This window comes from Erythrolamprus reginae, chromosome Z (genome assembly GCF_031021105.1).
Source record: "Erythrolamprus reginae isolate rEryReg1 chromosome Z, rEryReg1.hap1, whole genome shotgun sequence".
NCBI classification, from domain to species: Eukaryota; Metazoa; Chordata; class Lepidosauria; order Squamata; family Dipsadidae; genus Erythrolamprus; species Erythrolamprus reginae.
The window spans coordinates 101,658,770-101,678,905 of record NC_091963.1 but is presented as its reverse complement, the minus strand read 5'-3'; the positions used below and the strand labels follow the sequence as shown (position 1 = coordinate 101,678,905).

Genomic DNA, 20,136 nt, shown 5'->3' with positions numbered 1-20,136 from the left:
CTAAATACAATACAAAATACTTTGGCTTACTTTAGCGTGGCGAAAACACATCCATATTTCTTTTCAGCAATGTTGAAAATCCACCCTTCTTCTCCACTAGCCCCCTGGCGTGCCAAATACCTCACTGCAATATTTAACCCATTCCTCTCCTTAATATCTTCTTCCAGACCGTTGCTCTCTACGTTTCGGAATCCTTAATTTAGGGTTAATCCAGTGCGCGTCTGATTCTCACTCACTAGATCCTGAACTCATAGCCCCATCCTGTGGCTGGCCTCCCACCTGTTCTACTACCTGTAACCCCGGGGCCCCCACTACTTCATAAACACTATCTGAATCTGAGTCCTCAATATCTTCATCATCCTCCAACTGATCAAGAGTATATACAACAATTATTAGAAAAACAATAAAACAAAAAAAATAAAAACATGTTACTTTTAGAAGTTGCAATATTATAGCAGGTTACTGAAGGTGCTTCAGGGATCAAAGCACTTTAAAAAGTGCATGACCAGAAACAAGAAAGCAAAAAATGTGCAACAACATACCATGATATACAATAGGAAATATAACTTTATTTATATATTTTCTTTTTTGGAAGCTGATTTCTTACAGTAAACATTAAAGTATCATCATGCATTTTTTTTGAGGATTATGAAGGTTGTGCATAATATAATTGCAGCATGAGTTATCCACCAAATAATTGATAAAAATAGTATTATTGTTTCTATTTTGTGCTTGGAACCACTAAGTAAAAACTCTTCCCACAAAACAATGAAGAAGACAGATTTAAATTAAGTGTTTAAGTTAACAGGACAGGAATTATTACATCTTTCAGGCACATTCTGCACAAACTATATATACGGCCTTGAGAAGATTCAGGTTATATGATTTCTAAGCAGGAGAAATACCTTCTAGCTGTTGCTTACTCAGCTTCTTTACTGCTTTGGATTTGACCTCTTCTTTGAAAGTCACAGAATGGAAACTCCTGTCCAAATTAAAAGCAAACAAATGATACTGACTAATTTGCAAGAAATCCACTGTTTTTATGAAAAAGGGAAAAATACCGGATGCAAAATGCAGATGTTTCTGAAAAAACTATTGAGAATCATTGTTAATAATCAGCAATGTAAGAAAAACAATTGCTCAATTATTTATTATTAAAGTTATTAAAGAGAGACTGATTCGTTGAAAGTTTTATTATGCAATGTCATCTAATTTGCATATTCAGAAATTGTATGAGAGACAAATAATAAATTCATTCCAGCCCTGAAAATCCACTATTTAATGAGCAAAACTTCAGTGAGACAGAAAAAATCAGATGAATAAATCTTAATCTACCTTTTTGGTGTTTGGACAATTGGCTTCTCCACCATTCTAGGCAACTTGAACATCTTTGCATCTGGCATTTTTTTGGGATATGTTTCTATGAAGAAAAGAGAATACATTTATGGTCAAGACCAATAATTATCTTCCTGTTATTGAATCATTGCTAATTTCTTTGGGCTGAGCCAATTCTTTCTACCACAATGATACAGATTTATATTGTCATCTTTATAGATTTATTACAATTAGATGATTTTAAAATCTGAAAAAAGGTAAGAATACCAGATAATGTATATGCATTCATATTTGAGCGGTAAAGTCTTTCTTCAAGATTGAGAATTATAATTTTGAGAATGCATCCTTTGTCAGATTACCATATTCACTATAATACCAACAGTGTATATGTAGAGGAAGGAAAGCATACAGGGGAAGAGAATCTTCAAATCCAGCAATAATACAGCTATGCTATAAATAACTACACACCAACCTCCTACTTAAGATCAGCCAATCAACTTCATACTAAGTGTTGATCTTCATTAGTCCAGGATCATCATAAGACTGGTTGGCAGCACAATCATCTTAGTAGAATGCTGATCAGTTTGAAATCTGCTCTACATACTGCACAAATATAGACTGATATTTCCCCATATTACTATTAGTGCTTGAACAAAGAAATAGCCACCAGATGTAACTTCTACACATTTTGCATGGACAGTAACTGAGTTTTGTTCCCTTTTTATGGGAATCAGCATTGAACCCAAAAGCACCTGAAAACAATTCGGTTTCTGAAATATAAATAATGACATATTATTATCCTTAATGATCTTGTATTAAATATGAACCAGTTAAATTTTAAACAGTCATGTTTGCATATTTCATTCCTGTTTAAGTTTCTCTTAGGCAAAAGTGTGAAGGACTTCTTTCTGTTCACATAACTATAGAGGTCAAACAATGTTTTAATGGGGTGTGACTAATTTTGGAGGTTATCTCATTCTGATGTCATCAATCCCATATCCTATGAATTTCCTCTTCTGTCCTTCTTGACTTCCTTCCTAGAAGAACTCCACATTCTTTAAATTTCTGAATATCCTCTGCAGTCTTCTCCAGCTTGGTTGCCACCAGATGTTTTTGTGTAAAACCCATCATACCCATCAGCACGGTAAATGAATACAGATTAAGGGTGATGGTCTCTGTATTCTAATACATCCAGACCATATCAGATTGAAGAAGTGTGTTCTGGAGGAGCACATGATATAACTCCTAAAACATTCTCTTTTCATATAACTTCTTACCATGGGGCAGTTGTCCTTCAACTTTATAGAGTTAAAAGTTGAAAACTTGCTTGTTGTCAGTACATTATGACCTATAGTCTTTCATGTACCCTGGACAACCAATAAGACTTAGTAATAATGAGGATCTTAAAAAGCATAAATTTACTGGTTATACAGAACCTATGGACATCCAGAAAGGGAGTCTGGTTCAATAGGCAGCTTGACTTATGAAAGGATAGCCATGACCAAGTAAGTAGATTTATGTCAATCCATAATCAAAGTTACTGACCATGAGAATAATCTTCGTTTATTCCCAAGGATATGGGAGGCCATGAGCAATTAAACACACATCTTTTAGAACTTTGAGTTAAGAGCTAACAGAATCTTTACATTCTCCACTGCACTTGGAAGGAGAGTCCAACATGGGTAATTCTCTAGTCCTATTGGTAGAGACTGAGTTTAAATTTACATAATGAGTAGGCACCGCCCCTTGCCTGCCCCCTTGAGCTCAGTTTAAAAAAACTCAGTCTGAAGTGTAGAGGCTTTGAGTTTTTCTCTAAGGAAAATAAATGTAAATTTAAACTCAGTCTCTACCAATAGGACTAGAGAATTACCCATGTTAGACTCTTCTTCCAGTGCATCGAGAAGACCGTTCAGGTAGGTACAACGGTTCTTTTCCTTGGCCAAGAAAGGGGTGTGCATAAGTGCACCAGTGTGCTTTCCGTCCCCTGTCCTACTGTCTCTCCTATATCTCTTTATATATCCTTCTTCTATTCCTATATCTTTTCTTCTATTCTTTCATTGATTTATTGTATTCCTAAATCTTTTTTCTAGTCTTTCATTGATTTAACTTACGATAAGTTATCCTCTGTAACCTTCATCGTGTTTTGGAAAAAATAAATAAAATAAAATAAATAAAAGATTATCCTGCTTCTCACTCATTGGATAAAGAAGGAGAATCTTAGAAAGAATTGGCACTGCATATTCTGTTACCTTATCATCAGTTTGTAAACTTTTGATCTGTTTAATTTCTTTATGCATGAATTAAGCATGGAATTTATATGGTTTGGAGTGCAGTAGCAGCCCCCAGGGTGCCACATATAACACTGCTATTGTTCAAGCTATATGGATTACCAATTTGCTTCCAAGCCCAATTCAAGGTGTTAGTTATTACCTTCAAAGCTCTATATAGCAAAGCAATAAGTAATCTTTTATTTGCTGTGGCATTAGGAATCACTTTTGTTTTTGCCACATAGAAGCTAACAGTGTAAAGACTATCTCCTTGCTAGTGAAACTAATCTGATTTTATTTATATCTATGCAGGACTACTGCAAGGACTTTGTATTTTATTAATTTTTAAAAGAGACTTGCTGCTTTTTTTTTAATATTTATTTTTGGTCACTTTTCCCCCCTAAAGAGATGGGAAATCTATATATTTTTTCCTGTTTATTCTCTATCATGGGAAATACTATCTTAACTTGTCTCGTGGACATTTTGTTACCCATCTTCTTTTGCCCTTGAAAGGACAAAATTCACATTTTCTTGTGAAGGTCTAGCTTTAAAAGAATTTTGAAAGAAATTTAAAAGAACTTTAAAAGAATTTTGGACTAAATTAAAAATGGAAACAAAAATAAATGTTTCATGCAAAGGTTGACTTGAACGTGGGCCTTCCAATTTCTAGACAATACAAGCTACTACACGCTTCTATGAGTGTATCCAGTTGAATTCTTCCCTAATAACCTATGCTAGCAATGAATTCAGGGATATATTTAGGGATCAGCATCTCTGGGTATTTGTTAAGGCCCATGTTAATTTTGGCATGTAGGGCTGCATCAGAGGAAATATAATTTTGAATCCTCGTCCATAAAACCAAATACATAATGCACGTAAAAAAAGACCAATTTTCTGATTGCTAAAGATTCTTGTACTTGAGAAAATCATTCACCATGTATTTTTCACACACTAATTCCTATTACCTCAACAGGCAAAGCAAATCAGAGGTATTGTCATAATTAACTTTGCTGAAAAAGAAAAGGACAGTTCCATAAAGAAACAACACCAAAGAACCATAACATGACAACATAATTAATGCAGAAGAAGAAAAAAATTAAAGAAAAAAGGTCAATTCAAGAATGCTCAATTTTCTTGTCACAGAAGCTCATTATACCACAAGGCCAAATCCTGCCCCCCTCCCCAAAAGCTGGAAAAATACCTTCCATCAAGAAAATGATGATAGAATTTTTTAGAAAACCAGTGATAATAAAGTCTGATATTGCTTCATGACTTGTTTTCTACTAGGCTGGGCATTAGATTAATTGCTTAACTCCTAAACACTTAGGAGTTTTCAATTAAATTAAGTTTAATTGCTAGCAGTGTTGGAATGAAATTCAAAAGTAAAATAAGGACTTGTACACTAATAGGTTCAGGAAAGTTGGAATAATGACTAAATCTTTATAATTTTACGGAATTGTGAACTTCATTCAGACATCAACACTATCAAAAACGTCCAAATATATTTCACCAGAAGAGCCCTTCACTCCTCCACTCGAAACAGAATACCTTACGAAAACAGACTAACTATCCTAGGTCTTGAAAGCTTAGAATTGCGGCGCCTAAAACACGATTTAAGTATTGCCCACAAGATCATATGCTGCAATGTCCTTCCGGTCAACGACTACTTCACCTTCAACTGCAACAACACAAGAGCACGCAACAGGTTCAAACTTAATATTAACTGCTCCAAACTTGACTGTAAAAAATATGACTTTAACAATCGAGTCGTCGACGTGTGGAACTCATTACCGGACTCTGTAGTGTCTACTCCCAACCCCCAACATTTCTCCCTTAGGTTCTCCACGATTGACCTCTCCAGGTTCCTAAGAGGCCAGTAAGGGGCGTACATAAGTGCACTGATGTGCCTAACGTCCCCTGTCCAATTACCTTTCCTTTTCTCATATATCCTATATATTCTCTCCCTCTCATCCACTCCTCTTCTTTTTTACTTACTATCATAGTTCCCTCTAAGCTGAGCAGTGAGCAATCGCTCACTTAAAAATCATCATCAACTCAGAGTTTTCCAAACCTGCCCAGAAGCCAAGAGGGAAAGAGTGAGAGGGAAGGAGAGAGAGAGGAAGAGAGGAAGAGAGAGAAACAGATAGAAAAAAGAGAGGAAGGAAAAGAGAAAGAAAAAGAATGGGAGTAAGGAAGAGAGAAAGAAAATCAAAATCTAGTTTGAAACTAGCTCATCTATTTAAGTGGCATTTTGATATTGATAGAGTTGCCCTATTATGAGCTCACTGTTATAGACACACAGTACAGTATTTTATTTTGAAATTCTCTGAGGCAAAACAGGGTGGGTTTTTTTTAATTTGTTTGTTTGTTTGTTTGTTTGTTTATTATTTCTGTGCCGCCCAGTCCCAAAGGGACTGCCGCTCAGACACTATACTTTTCCGCCCACCCCCTCAAAAAATTAGAGGGAACACTGCTTACTATCCCTATATATACTACTTAATGTCTATTTCATTCCATATGTATTGTATATTGGACAAAGAATAAATAAATAAATAAATAAATAAATAAATAGAAATCTAAAAGTGCAAGATATTCAAGAAAATGCTTCATTCTTTTGAGATATTTTGTTGAGTTTAAAATACTTCTGTAATAAAAGATACAGCTAAATATGTGTGGTTGCTAAATTATTACCCCCATATAGGCAATATATATTGTTTTCCTGATTATTGGTAGAATTTGGTGGTATTGCTTAGATCAGTGTTTCCCAACCTTGACAACTTGAAGATATCTGGACTTCAACTCCCAGAATTCCCCAGCCAGCATTCGCTGGCTGGGGAATTCTGGGAGTTGAAGTCCAAATATCTTCAAGTTGCCAAGGTTGGGAAACACTGGCTTAGATCACCATATTAAGAAGTAACACTGTTGGGTGGGAAATTGTGCTAAGAGCCTCCACTTTTATCTATTCTGCCCTATCTGCATCATTCAAAGATAACTCACCTACAGAAGTTGAGTTAGAGAAGGTGTAACCTGGAGAAGTTGAGGTAGAGAAGGTGTAACTGTCACTAGAAACCTTTGTAAAGTCTGTTGAGGTTACAGTTTCAGACTCTGCAAAATAAAAAGGGCAAGTAAGAAAAACAAGACTATTTAAATACCTATTGCAAAAGAAATAAAATAAAGCTAACGTCTAGATGAAATCCAAACATGGCCAATAGTCCCTCATGAGAAGACTCTCATAATTGTTTGTTCATCAATATTTTTAAAAAATTACAGGTATAGAATCTAGTATGGAATGTGGTGATCTAGTATGGAAAGGAATCTAGTATGGAAAGTATGGAAAGGTGATCTAGTAAGGAAACATACTAGTGATAAACAACAATTTAAAAGAAATACCAGTATCTTGTAAACATTTGTAAAATTCTGTCAGTAGCCCATCTGGTCTGGTGTTTTATTGTTCTTTCGTCCCTTAATTGCTTTTGACAATTCCATAACTGATATTCGTTCATTTAACATAGCTTTCACTGTTTCTGGTACTTTAGATAATTTTACTTTTTCCAAATATTCTTAAATTTTCTCTTCTGAAACTTTCTTTTGCTCATACAGTTTTTCATAATAGTCTTGAATTATTATTTTTTTTATCCTCATTTTGGTAGTATGAAGTTTCTTTCTCATCTACAAGCCTACGTATCAATTTCTTCTCTTTTTCTATTTTAAAGTTAAATGTCAACTATCTTCTTGGTTTATTTGCACTTTCAAAAAAATTCTGGTTAGCATTTTTTTTAAAAGGCAATTCTTTATCTAGTAAATTCATTTTATGTTTTATAAGTTCCATTTAATTTTTAAAAATCTTTTTGTTTGCTTCTTTATGTAATTCCAAATTCCAGTTTTTTGAGTTCTTCTGCTAACATATTTTGATTTTGTTTCTTTTTCTTACCAACCACCCACTCCATTAAAGCTAGTTCCCAAAGATATGCCTTAGTGGTGTCCCATACATTTTTTAATGAGGTTTCTTCTTTTTTATTATCTTTGGGAAAAAAGTCAATTACTTCCTTGTCTTTTAGCATTGATTCATTCAATGTCCATCTCTATTTTCTCTTTTGTCCTTTCACTTAACTCCAAATTTCTCTTTCTTGACATTTGATTTTAACTCCGGTGACATCCATATCATATCTATCCTTGACCAAGACATATGTCTATTTGAATAAAATGAATATTGATTTCTTTTAGGATTTATTTCTCTACATACATCTTGAATATCTTTCTGCCATTTTAAAGGAAGCTTTTAGAAGCATTTTTCTAACTTTTTTATTTAGTTTACTATCGTTTTTTAATATTTATGGGTTTTAAATTGCTTTTAACTTATATTGGATTTGTACTTTATATATTGTATTGCTTTTGTTGTGAGCTGCCCCAAGTCTTGGAGAGGGGCGGCATACAAATCTAATAAAACTTAAACTTAAACTTAACTTTATAGTCCAATTCTGTGTCTCCAGTCTTGTTGAAATCTGCTACCATATCAATATTTTCATATTCTAATTTTGTAATTTTCTTATGCACTTTTTTTATGCAAAAAAATCTTGTTTATAATTTTGTGCATATTTTGATACGAAAAGTACCATATTTTGGAGTATAAGATGCACCCTTTCCCTCCCTAAAAGAGGCTGATAATTTGGGTGTGTCTTATACTCTGAATGTAACTTTTTCCCCCCCAGCCCTAACTTGCTGCTAACGATCTTCCCAGCTCTTCCTAGCTCTTACCTTGCAGGCTCTTTCATTGTTTCTCTCTGTGAAGTATGTTTTCCAAGCTCTAAGTCTTTGCAGGGGTTTTTTCATTGCTGTAACTTGCTCTAAGTAAGTTTCTTCCCAGCCCTAACCAGGTGCTAATGATGTTCCCAGCTCTTACCTGCTTGCAAGCTCTTTCATTGTTACTCTCTGTGATGAATGTTTTTGTAGATTTTCACAAGTATAGGTATGAAATTCTTGGCATATTCAGCTTTCTTCCTATGTAGGATTTAGAGATTTCTGGCGACGTTTTGATGAGGTCTCACTCATCATCTTCAGGCTGGTGCTTCTGTCCTTGTTCACCCTAGAACAAGTACAGAAGCACCAGCCTGATGTTGACAAGTGGGACCTCTTCGAAACATTGCCAGAAATCGCTAAATCCTACATGGGAAAAAACCTGAATATGCTAACAACTTCATATATATATATATGTGTGTAACCCTTCCCTGGTACAAAGCTGAAGGGATTGGATACGATAGCCTAGAGGTTAATTCTCTGCCTTACAAGGCCAAGGTTGCAGGTTTAAGTCCCAGTGAGGGTATGGCTAGCTGATGAGGCCAAAAAAAGGCCGAAATAGATCTATCCTAGTCTCCCTTAATTTTCAAATTCAGCCAAAACATCTCTCTCTCTCTCTCTTACACACACACACACATAAATAAAATTTATTTACATTTATATTCTATGCTCTCTCTCTCTCTCTCTCTCGAGCATAAAATATAAATGTAAATAAATAATAAATAATGTAAATAAATAACATTTTTTTAAAGATGAAGTTTTTAAAATGGTAATTACATTGTCTAATAAGTTCATAACAACAAGATATTTTTACTATTAAATTATCTTCAACATACCCTGTCCTCCTTCTGGGGTTAAGAAGATGTCTGAAGTTTCCAAGGTACCATTCGAGGTGCTAACATCCTCTAATTCTTCTTTTGGTTAAAAACAAAGTAATTAGTATTAATTTTTCCAGAAATAATATACTAATTTAGAAACAATTCCAGTAGCTGTTCATTTAACATAGCAATAATTTTTATCATAACTGATGTAGCAACAATGCAGGAAACTGGGCAGTAAGGTTATATTGAGCTACAATTTTGACCAAAGCCTCTCTCTGCCTAACTATATCTAGTCAAAACCAGATAAATCACAAAATAGAAATATGGTCTGATGTCATTAGAGAAAATAAGAAAAATCAAGGAAAATATAAGTCATTATCAAGGGGGGGAAAAGACAAACCACTTCAGTATTTGTGCTTACATGGAAATGTTCATGAAGATTCATTCAAGGGAATCTCCGCCCCTCCCCTTTTCCCTTTTTCTTTACTATCAACAGTAAATCTTGTATCTGCTAAGTCAGCAGCTCAGAAGCCTAGTCCCTAGCACAGTGTTTTTCAACCAGTGTACCGTGGCACACTAGTGTGCCGCGAGACATGGTCAGGTGTGCCGCGAAGAAGGAAGCTCAGGTTCCGGTCTCGCAACTTTTTGCTGAGAGAGAGAGTGAGAGTGAGAGAGAGAAAGAAAGAGAGAGAAAGAGAGTGAGATAAATCAAGAGAGAGAAAGAAAAGAGAGAAAGAGAGAGAAAGAAAAGAGAGAAAGAGAGAGAAAGCAAGAGTGAGAGAGAAAGAAAGAAAGAGACAGAGAAAGAAAGAAAGCAAGAGAGAGAGAGAGAAAAGGAGAGGAACGGAGAGAGAGAGAGGGAGAGAGAAATGAGCAAAAAAAGGGGAGGAAAAAAGAGAAATGAGAAAATGATTGAGACAGAGAATGAGAGGAAAGAGAGAGAAACAAAAGAGGGAAGTGACTCTTGATTTAAAGCATATGATAAAAAGCACCCAAAGAATAAGAGAAAAAACCCAGCCCTCACCTGTTTTTGGAAATGGTTCAAGAGTGTGTATATATACACACACAAGGGTGGGGAGGAGACAGGGATGGAAAAAGAGAGGAGAGTGTCTTAGGGTGTCATTTTGTGTCATTTGCTTGGTGGTGTGCCCCAGGATTTTGTTAATGTAAAAAATGTGCCGCGGCTCAAAAAAGGTTGAAAATCACTGCCCTAGCATGTCTGCATTAAATCTTGTCTGTTTTGTGTGTGTGTGTATGATCTGACTCACTTTTGGCTATCTTAAGATACCTGCAGTCCACAGGTTGTTTTTTCATGTCCATTTCTATAGTTGGCTCTTCTATCGCAATCAAACAAGCTTTAGACCAGAAGCATCTGTTTGACTTACAACTCCAAACTTCTTTTCAGTATTTATCTGTCCCTTTCCCATTATTTTCAGAAAGATTTAAAACTTACCTTGACTACTGAGGAGGTCATCCACAGCCCATATGAAATCCTTCAAATTCACAGTCATATCATCTATTAATGGAAAAAACCCATGTAGTAAAAATGCTCCAATGAAGATGCTTTTATCTTAATCATTTCAAAATTAATCTCATTTTGTTTACAGCACCATTCTTGTCTGGAAACATTAATTCTATCAATATGTCAGCAGCATAAAATAGTAGGTATGCTACCTTTCAGTATAGATCACCATCTAAAGGGTCACCATAAGTTAGCTATTGGTCTATTGTGTAGATGTTTTGGTGGTTCAGGGTGGGGAATTTTTGGTGGGTGGGACATTAAAAAATTTTTTTGGGATTGTTATGTGTGTTGGGACTGTGTATACACATGCAATTATAATAAAGTATTTGTTTGTTTGTTTGTTTGTTTGTTTAGATAGTTGAGCAGGATTAAGAGTGTCTGCAGGGTTTAGTAAAATAACTCAAGATGGCAGCCACAATATTCTAATAGAAATTCCACCTGTTTTTTAAAATGTGCATTGATTCCCTGAGCTGGTTGCTGGCGAGTGAAGCTTTTTGACAGTTTAACTAATAGAAATAACCCAGAAAAACTCCAGAAAGCTAGTATACAAATACAACATTAAGATTCAAATTATGTATCAAATAAAACCCAACATATCCCCCCTTGCATTTATAACATTTCAGAATAACTCTGACTAGAGTACATCAGAGATATGAAAACAGTAGGCTAAAAGTTCTTTTTCTGAATTTCTTAAAGGTTTATTGATTGATTTATATTGATTTTATTTGTTAAACATGCATGGATAGTAGTTTGTATAAACATAACATAAGTAAAAAGTAATGATAAGAGAGGATAATAAGACAGTAGGACAGGGATGGTGGCACAATGGTGCACTTATGCACGCCTCTTACAGAAATGGGAAGAGGTCAACTGTAGGTAACCTAAGGTTAAAGTTTTGGGGGCTTGGGGAAGAAACTACAAAGTCAGGTAGTGCATTCCAGATTCAAGATAATTGTTTGCATGCTGCTTTTCTACATGGAAGAAAAGAATTCTTGATTCTCTTGAAGTCTAGATAGGGATTTCTCTATATGTCTGCCACTCACCGTTAGAGGTTGTCCTTTTCAGAGCCTCCTTAATCTCATGTTCTGATAGGTAAAGGCCTATATCGGCTAGGACGGCGTGCAATGTATTGACATCTACTTGTTTGTCTGTTAGAAAAGAAATATTTAGTGGACATGTAATGAATCTCAAATAATGTCATTAATTTAATCAAATATATTCCCATAAATTTTGCTATTGATTCTTGTGCCATTTCAATGCAATTTCCTGTCTGTCTGTCTGTCTGTCTGTCTGTCTGTCTGTCTTGTCTGTCTGTCTGTCTGTCTGTCTGTCTGTCTCTATCTATCTATCTATCTATCTATCTATCTATCTATCTATCTATCTATCTATCTATCTATCTATTCATTCTATCTCAATTTAGATCAGTCTTCTCAATTATTTTCTGTTTTGTCCCCCCTAGAAAGAAGAAAACACTTCACACGCCCTCCCCTCCACTCTCCACCGAGACAATTGTTTGCAATATTTGGTACATTTTCACTGAAAAAACTCCAGCGATTGGGGTGTAATGTGTTTAAGTGACACCTTAATTCATTTGGCTACATGCTGTCCACTGCCAACATTTTTAGACACAATAAACATACCGGTCTTTCCTTGTCTCCCACCACAGTCATAGTGAAACCAAGTGGTACACACATTTCATCCTATTTCTTCATCTTAGCTTTCAGGAGACTTATGTTTGTCTCATTATCTCTGTTTCTCTCCTCCATTCTTTTCAGCCCTGCTAAATATTTTTTCATGGTGTCTCTCTTAAGGGTTTGTTAACTACACTTCATACTTCCTGCTCTGTGCTGTGCGCTATTGTTCAGTGCAATATACCCTTACTCCTTGCGGCAAAAAAAAGGCACGCTCCCCAGGATCACGCACCCCCCCCCCCCCCGGATTGCTCCCTGGCCCCCTAGGGGCTGCCTTACTATTTGAGAAGCACTGATTTAGATGCCTCCCAACTCCAAATCAGCTCTGGGCAGCTTTTAATATGGCAAACAAAATAAAGGCAGGGCAAACAAAACACAACAGAAACAGACAAAAGGAGATCTAGCAGCTCAGTATAGAAACATAAACAAAAAAATCAGTTCCAAGATATTCCATTCACTGTGCTCCAATATGTTTGACAAAATCTGGGAGAAAAGCCATGTCTTCAAGACTTTCCTGAACATCAATAGGGTGCATTCATTCCAGAGATCGTATATCACAACACAGAAAGCAGATTTTCTGGTTCCTGATAAATGATGCTGTTTAATCAATAGGATACAGTGCATATCTATTCTCCCTGTTTGTACTGGTTGAGTAGAAACCATGAGAGATAGATCTCTCAAATAATTTTGTCCTGTATAGATAACATTGTGCCTCAGGGCTCAGATTCTGACAAAGCTGCTCCAGCTGAACCAATGGAAGGTCAATTTCAAAAGACCCCCCACCCCACAAGCCAGAAACCAGGTAGATCAATTACAAGGATCATGTGCTGGAGCAGTCCTTTGGTGTAATATGTATAGTTTCCAAGCCCTTGGACTCAGTGAACTAAGCACAGAGCAGAACAATGATGATGATTATTATTATTATTATTTATTAGATTTGTATGCTGCCCCTCTCCGAAGACTCGGAGCGGCTCACAACAAGAATCCAAAATACAAATCCAATGATTAAAACAGGAAAACAGTTAAAAACCCTTGATTTAAAAACTCTCATATAACTCAAACAAATCATACATAAAACAGAGTGGCCAAGGGGAATCAATTTCCCCATGCCTGGCATAAAAGGTGGATTTTTAGGAGTTTACAAAAGGCAAGGAGGGTGGAGGCAGTCCTAATCTCCATGGGGAGTTGATTCCAGAGGGTCGGGGCCGCCACAGAGAAGGCTCTTCACCTGGGTCCTGCCAGACGACATTGTTTTGTCGACGGGACCTGGAGAAGGCACTCTGTGGGACCTAATCGGTCGCTGGAATTCGTGCAGCAGAAGGCGGTCCCAAAGGTATTCTGGTCCGATGCCAGATACAATAGCAAGAAGATAGGATAGCAAGGAAGTAGTTCCCTTAATTTAAGAGGCAGGCCTGATCTATGCTTTTCTGTTGGAAACCTGTCTTATCTCTTGCTCTGGTATGTTTCCTGTGCATTCTGTGCATGAATCTTGAAATGCAAACCTTTGGACTGGTTGACAAACCTGAATTGGCTGAATTTTGGATTAGATTTTGACTTAATTTCCACATGTTCCTGTTGAAAGCAAAACTACCCAGGCAAGCTGCCATTCCCAGACGCTGTGCTTTGATCTATGTTCCTTTCCTAGTCTGCCAGTGACGTCCTGCCTGTCGGTGACTACTTCAGCTTCAACCACAACAACACAAGAGCACACAACAGATTTAAACTTAATATTAACCGCTCCAAACTTGACAGTAAAAAATATGACTTCAGTAACCGAGTTGTCGAAGCGTGGAACTCATTACCGGACTCCATAGTGTCATCCCCAAACCCCCAACACTTTACCCTTAGATTATCTACAGTTGACCTATCCAGATTCCTAAGAGGTCAGTAAGGGGCGAGTACAAGTGCACTAGAGTGCCTTCCGTCCCCTGTCCTATTGCTCTCCTATATCTCCTATATACCTTTCCTCTATTCCTATATCTCTTCTTCTATTCTTTCATTGATATATTCTATTCCTATATCTTCTTTTCTATTATTTCTTAGATATATTTTACTATGAGTATCTCCTCTATAACCTTCATCATGTATTTTACTATGTGTATATTGATATATACCCACTAAAACCCTCATTGTGTATTGGACTTTTATATCCTTTCTTTATATATAATAACTCATGTCTATCCTCTTCAATATGTATTGTGCATTGGACAAAATAAATAAATAAATAAATAAATAAATAAATAAATACTCAGCCTTGAATAAATTCTATTTCCACTCAGCAACTGTTTCAGAGGTGAGTTCCTCCTGGTTTGGATCGGTTCTAGGGAACCTGTAGTAACTTGGTGGCCTGGGTTGCTGGAACCAGCAGCAACATAGACTTGCCATGTCCCCAAACTGGCTCTCTCATTTTTTTACCACTGTACATGCATGCGCCCGGGAAGCGCGGTGCATCAAGGTGCGAACCGGCAGCAAAGAAAACCAGAACCCACCTCTGAACTGTTTGCTTATGAATTTGAAACCTGAAACAGGACAGGTAATAGCCAGCACCTTGAATCACATGTAGAAATCTGCTGATCACCAGCCATTAGCCAAGTCCATACATTCTGATCTAGTTGAAGCTTTCTAGTCAAATGTAGGCCACATTGCAATAGTGGAACTGGGCAGTGACAAGGCAGGAATGAAGCAATTCAGTCAAATCTTTGGCTTTCTGGATTGAGTTGAATTGTATACCTCCAAATTGATCTGGGTAATTTTGATGCTTCTCCGTGTGTAAAGAAATGGCTTCCTAATTGATTTACAAACACAAATCAAACTAATCTATTTCAAAAGTGAGCTTGACTGCCCAAATTGTATCAGATTTATTTTCTAAATCAGACCTGGACTGTTTTTCTAAATCAAATCAATTGCCGAAATGAATTCTGCATTATTTGCCCAGGTCTAGATTGATTCCCACAAGTGTAATATTCTTTCTCCTCTAGGAAAAGCATCAGGAATTTCCTCTTTATCTGAGCCATTTCAATTAGTTGCAATTGCAGCAAGATAGACACTGGAGAGACTATGATAAAATATAAGGAGGACCTGTGTTTGGTGTTTCCTAGCTCCTTTCCCCAAAATGTATTTATTTATTGGATTTATATGCCACCCCTCTCCAAGGACTTGGGTCAGCTTCCAACATATAAAAGACAATACAAAATGTCCTGAATCCAATTAAATTTAAAAAACTAGCTAATCTGAAAACCCAAATGTCATTAAAAATCAATCATTCCCATTCCAAACGAATAAACATGTTTCATTCATCGGCCAGGGGGCCCAAGCCTGGCAGTACAAGTGAGTCTTCAAACTCTTGTGGAAGGCAAGGAGGGTGGGGGCAGTGCGGATCTCTATGGGGAGTTGATTCCAGAGGGCTGGAGCCAACACAGAGAAGGCTCTTTCCCTAGGCGCCATCAAACAACATTGTCTAGTTGACAGGACCTGGAGAAGGCTGACTCTGTGGGACCTGACCATTTGCTGGGGCTCATGCCTCTTATATGGTGGAGTTAACCTTTTATTTTTTGACCTGGAGAGTTATACATTCTAAAAAACATACTTTGATTTAGGAGACTTGTTTGGAATGTGTTAAATCAGTGCTCGGAGACTGCTTTAGTTCAATAGGCGGGAACAACAGTTTAATTTTGGCGGTTCTTTTAATTCAAGCCGCGTCTTAACCAATCAGCGATTTTACTGATTATTTCTTTTAAGACATAACAGGATGTAATTTAAGAAGCATAGATGAATTATTGCAATATATTCTTCAAAGTACTGCCTTTGCAGGAAATCCAGAAGCTATAGCTGGTACAAAGCAAAGGGACTAGAGTACTGCTGAATTGGCAGCAACAATGTGATAACATTCATTTTATTGTTTACAGCAGGCTCTTGAGACCAGTTCAAAGTGCTGATCTTTAATTTTAAAACATATACGTATAGCACCAGACAATCGCATGCCAGAATAGAATCTGGCCACCTGATTCAATAAATGCAAGAGATCTGTTATGAGTCCATTTTATAAATCTCTGCCCCACAGAAGTAAATGCAGCTTCATCTCCCTGGCTCTTCACAAGCAGATTTGAAGATTTTTCTTATCTCAGAGCACCATGATAGGCTTTAAAAGAAAATTGCAGTTTGTTCTAACTGTATTGGTTTGCTTGCAATGTTCTTTGCCCAGAGTTGTCTGGAAGAGGGCTGATTTAGAAATGTTAACAAACACAGTATTTCTGCATAGTCAACGCCAACAACTTAAAGCACCTTTGTATTTATTGTGGGTTTTGCAGAGCTTATGAGCAAAATTTGATGCCTCTATTGCTTCTCTGAACCATAAAACAATAATGAAACTGAAAGTTAGCTATTTTGCCAGGGCTATCATGGTTGTGAGTATTTGTGGCCTGGGAGAGTTGTCTGATTCTTGCCAATTTCGTGTTGCCTATAGTACTGGAATGTTCATAGTACAGAAGCATTTTAGACACAAAGTAAACCAGCATGGCAATAAAACTATTCCCCCACCCAACTTGATTCCAATTTCAACTATATGTGGGTTCTTTAAAACTCCCGCACAGGGAAAAGAGAAAGTGAAATACTGTATAGTTCTTACATAGATAACTTGTCTTCAGTCTTCAACATGATTCCTGAAATTTTATATCCATGTTATCATATTATATGTATTATAATATTTATTTTAATTGAAATGGTCACATAAATGTGAAAAGTTTCCACAAAAATCTTAATATATCTGTACTGTTATGATTATTCAGTTTAATGTTTCAGCTTACCTTTTGGCTGGTTTTTCAGAATGTCTTTTACACTTGTCATAAATGCTTTCTTGTCCACCATTCCATCATCTGCAAGAAAGAAACCGAAAGAAGGGATAAAGCGAAACCATCTTGGATTGACTTCTAAGATCAAAGCATCAAAAGGCAAGACAAGAAACAATGGTTGAAAAGTAATCCAGGAGATAAGCAACCTAGAACTAAGGAAAACTTTCCTAAAGGTGAGAACAATTAACCAAGAGAATGAGTTGCCTTCACAAGTCGTGGACGTTTCATCGCTAGTGTTGGGCGAACCAAACTTGCAAAGTTTGGGTTCGTACCGAACTTTGCGGTGTTCGGCATGCTGAACCCAAACCTGAACTTTTTTAAAAAATTGGGTTCGTCGTTCGCTCGAACACCACAAAATGCTGCTTCCCAGCTGCCATCTTCTGAGAAGTGGAGGAGGAGCCGGGCGCCAGGGGCTGGGAGCGAGGCGCAAAAGGAGGCGGGGAATTCCACTATGGGATTCCAGAGGCAGAGCTTTGACATCACGGAGACTCCTTCCTGGCCGGCCAAAATGGGGAGTTGAGGAGGAAATAAAGCCACGGGCCAGGAAGGAGTCTCCGTGATGTCAAAGCCCTGCCCCCGGAATTCCATTGTGGGATTCCCCACCTCCTTTTGCTTGCAGCGCCATTCCCAAGGCGAAGAAATTTTGGAGCTCGGAAGCTGCGCGGCTCTCCCTCCCTGTTGCGCCCATTGTTCTGGGCAGCCCGCAGCCGCCTGTCTCATTTTATTTTTACGAAAAAGGATCGGACGCCACAGCCCTGCCTCGGGAATGGTGCTGCAAGCAAAAGGAGGTGGGGAATCCCACAATGGGATTCCGGGGGTGGGGCTTTGATGTCACGGAGAACGGTTCGGGTTCGGCGAACTTACCCGAACTCCGCCGCCAAGTTCGGGTAAGTTCGCTGAACCCGAACTTCGTTGGGTTCGCCCAACACTATTCATCACTGAAGATTTTCAAAAGGAGACTGGACAACCATTTGTCTGAAATGATATAAGATCTCTTGCTTGAGCAGGGGATGGGACTAGAAGATTTCCAAGAATTCTTTCAACTCTATTATTCTATGTTCTATCAACTGAGTTATCTGCAGTTTCAGGTGAGAACAATAACATGAAAAAGAGGAGAGAGGTGAAAATAGACCAGTGTGTTTGAGATGAGAGAGAATTAAATTTAGTTCGGCTTTAGTACAAATTGCTGAGAGTCTAAGAAGGGGATAGGCAGAAATAGAAACAGCTCCTTGTAGAAAAGGATCTGTGCTACTTTAGTACATAGTAAACTCTAGAGCCGAATTCAACAATATGGTAATGTAAATTGCATTAACTGTTCCCAAATGGAAATGAACAGTTGGAGATAAGTGTAGCACAATGAATGTCTCTGGAGATTCTCAGTCATCCAGGTCATGGTTGTCCCAAAGGTGCTTTTTCAAGCTTAGGAAACTGAAGAAGCTTCTTGGATAAGAAGCAAAACATCTTCAAAAAGCAAAACAAAACCAGTTTCCTCATCAAAATGGTAAGGCAATAAGTTAAAAAAAGGAAACAATAATAGATACTATACCAAAAAGATCAATAATAGATAAACAATTCCTCAACTGAATTAATGACTCCCCTTTATTCATCTACCCATAAATAAAATTCAAATTTAGTCTGTAGGAATATTTTCATAAATCTTCACGGTTCTCATGCAAATAAATGTAAAATGGTCTTCCATTGTGATCCCTCCCCCCCCCGCCCCTTCACAATGGACTATGGATTGATATTTTCATTTTGTGAGTTTCCATACTTCACAAGACTGCATTTGGCCCCTAAGGATACTGGCTAAATTATATACATGACAAATTCATTTTCTTGCAAGGATTTGGTTGTTTACCTGAGTGAGTTACAGCACAAATACTTTAGCTATCCTCTAAAGCAGTGATGGTGAGCCTATGGCATGGGTGCCACAGGTAGCACATGGAGTCATATCTGCTGGCATGCAAGCCGTTGCCCTAGCTCAGCTCCAATGTGCATGGGTGTGCCAGCCAGTTGATTTTTGGCTCGCACAAAGGCTCTGGGCGGGCATTTTTGCCCTCTCCCAGCTCCAGGGAAGCCTTTGGAGCTTGGGGAGGGTGAAACACGAGCGCACTGGGCCCATCAGAAGTTGGGAAACAGGCCGTTTCTCGCCTCCAGAGGGCCTCCCGGGGGAGGAGGTGTTTTCTTCCTCTCCAGGCATTGAATTATGGGTGTGGGCAGTCACGCACATGCAGTAGTGTCTCTGAGTCTACGGAGAGGGGCGGCATACAAATTTAATTAATAAATAGCACGTGTGCACAGTCTTTTGGCACCCACTGCTCTAAAGTCTTCTCTTTTTGTAAAACCACAATAATTATTTTGTGGAATAAAAACCAAAGGCTAGGTAGATACCATCTACTCTGTTTAAATGAACTAAGAAACCAACCATCTACTGAAACGTGTTTAAATGCCTCGTAGAGTTGTCTGTCGGTTAAACGGACTCCCATTTCTGCCAAGACTTCATCTAACTTGTCAAGATCAACTTTATTTTCTGCAAAAGAAAAAAAGAAGGTAATAAAAAAACCTTTTAAATAATTTTTAATTTTTGATACTTCTGGCCATACTTCTGTAAATGAGGATGCTTTCCTTTCTAGAATGCCTACTGTAAACAAAACACTTGAGAAGCACTGTATATGTATCTACATCTGAGTAGCTTCCATTAAGGGTAGCAGAGCTCATTGTGATTTTAGTTGTGATTCTGACACCAGGTTAAATTGTAGCTGCTCATAAAATAGAATCCCTGTTCCTTAAAAGAAAAATAAACATAGCATTTCCAGATAATTACAGAAGTGAAAATGGGTGAGATTCTGAAAATTTTGA

General features: G+C 37.4%; 1 protein-coding gene across 1 annotated transcript in view; it reads right to left on the bottom strand.

The window, feature by feature from the left end:
- LOC139153862 (reticulocyte-binding protein homolog 2a-like) overlaps nucleotides 1-20,136 on the bottom strand; it is a 123,298-nt gene that overhangs the window by 20,920 nt on the left and 82,242 nt on the right. Inside the window, exons 39-46 of the mRNA XM_070728277.1 lie at nucleotides 19,703-19,807; nucleotides 17,233-17,301; nucleotides 11,783-11,887; nucleotides 10,671-10,733; nucleotides 9,233-9,310; nucleotides 6,600-6,707; nucleotides 1,336-1,420; nucleotides 906-982 (exon numbers count right to left, since the gene is read on the bottom strand). Coding sequence (XP_070584378.1) covers nucleotides 906-982; nucleotides 1,336-1,420; nucleotides 6,600-6,707; nucleotides 9,233-9,310; nucleotides 10,671-10,733; nucleotides 11,783-11,887; nucleotides 17,233-17,301; nucleotides 19,703-19,807 — 690 coding nt within the window. The remainder of the gene's footprint in view (nucleotides 1-905; nucleotides 983-1,335; nucleotides 1,421-6,599; nucleotides 6,708-9,232; nucleotides 9,311-10,670; nucleotides 10,734-11,782; nucleotides 11,888-17,232; nucleotides 17,302-19,702; nucleotides 19,808-20,136) is intronic.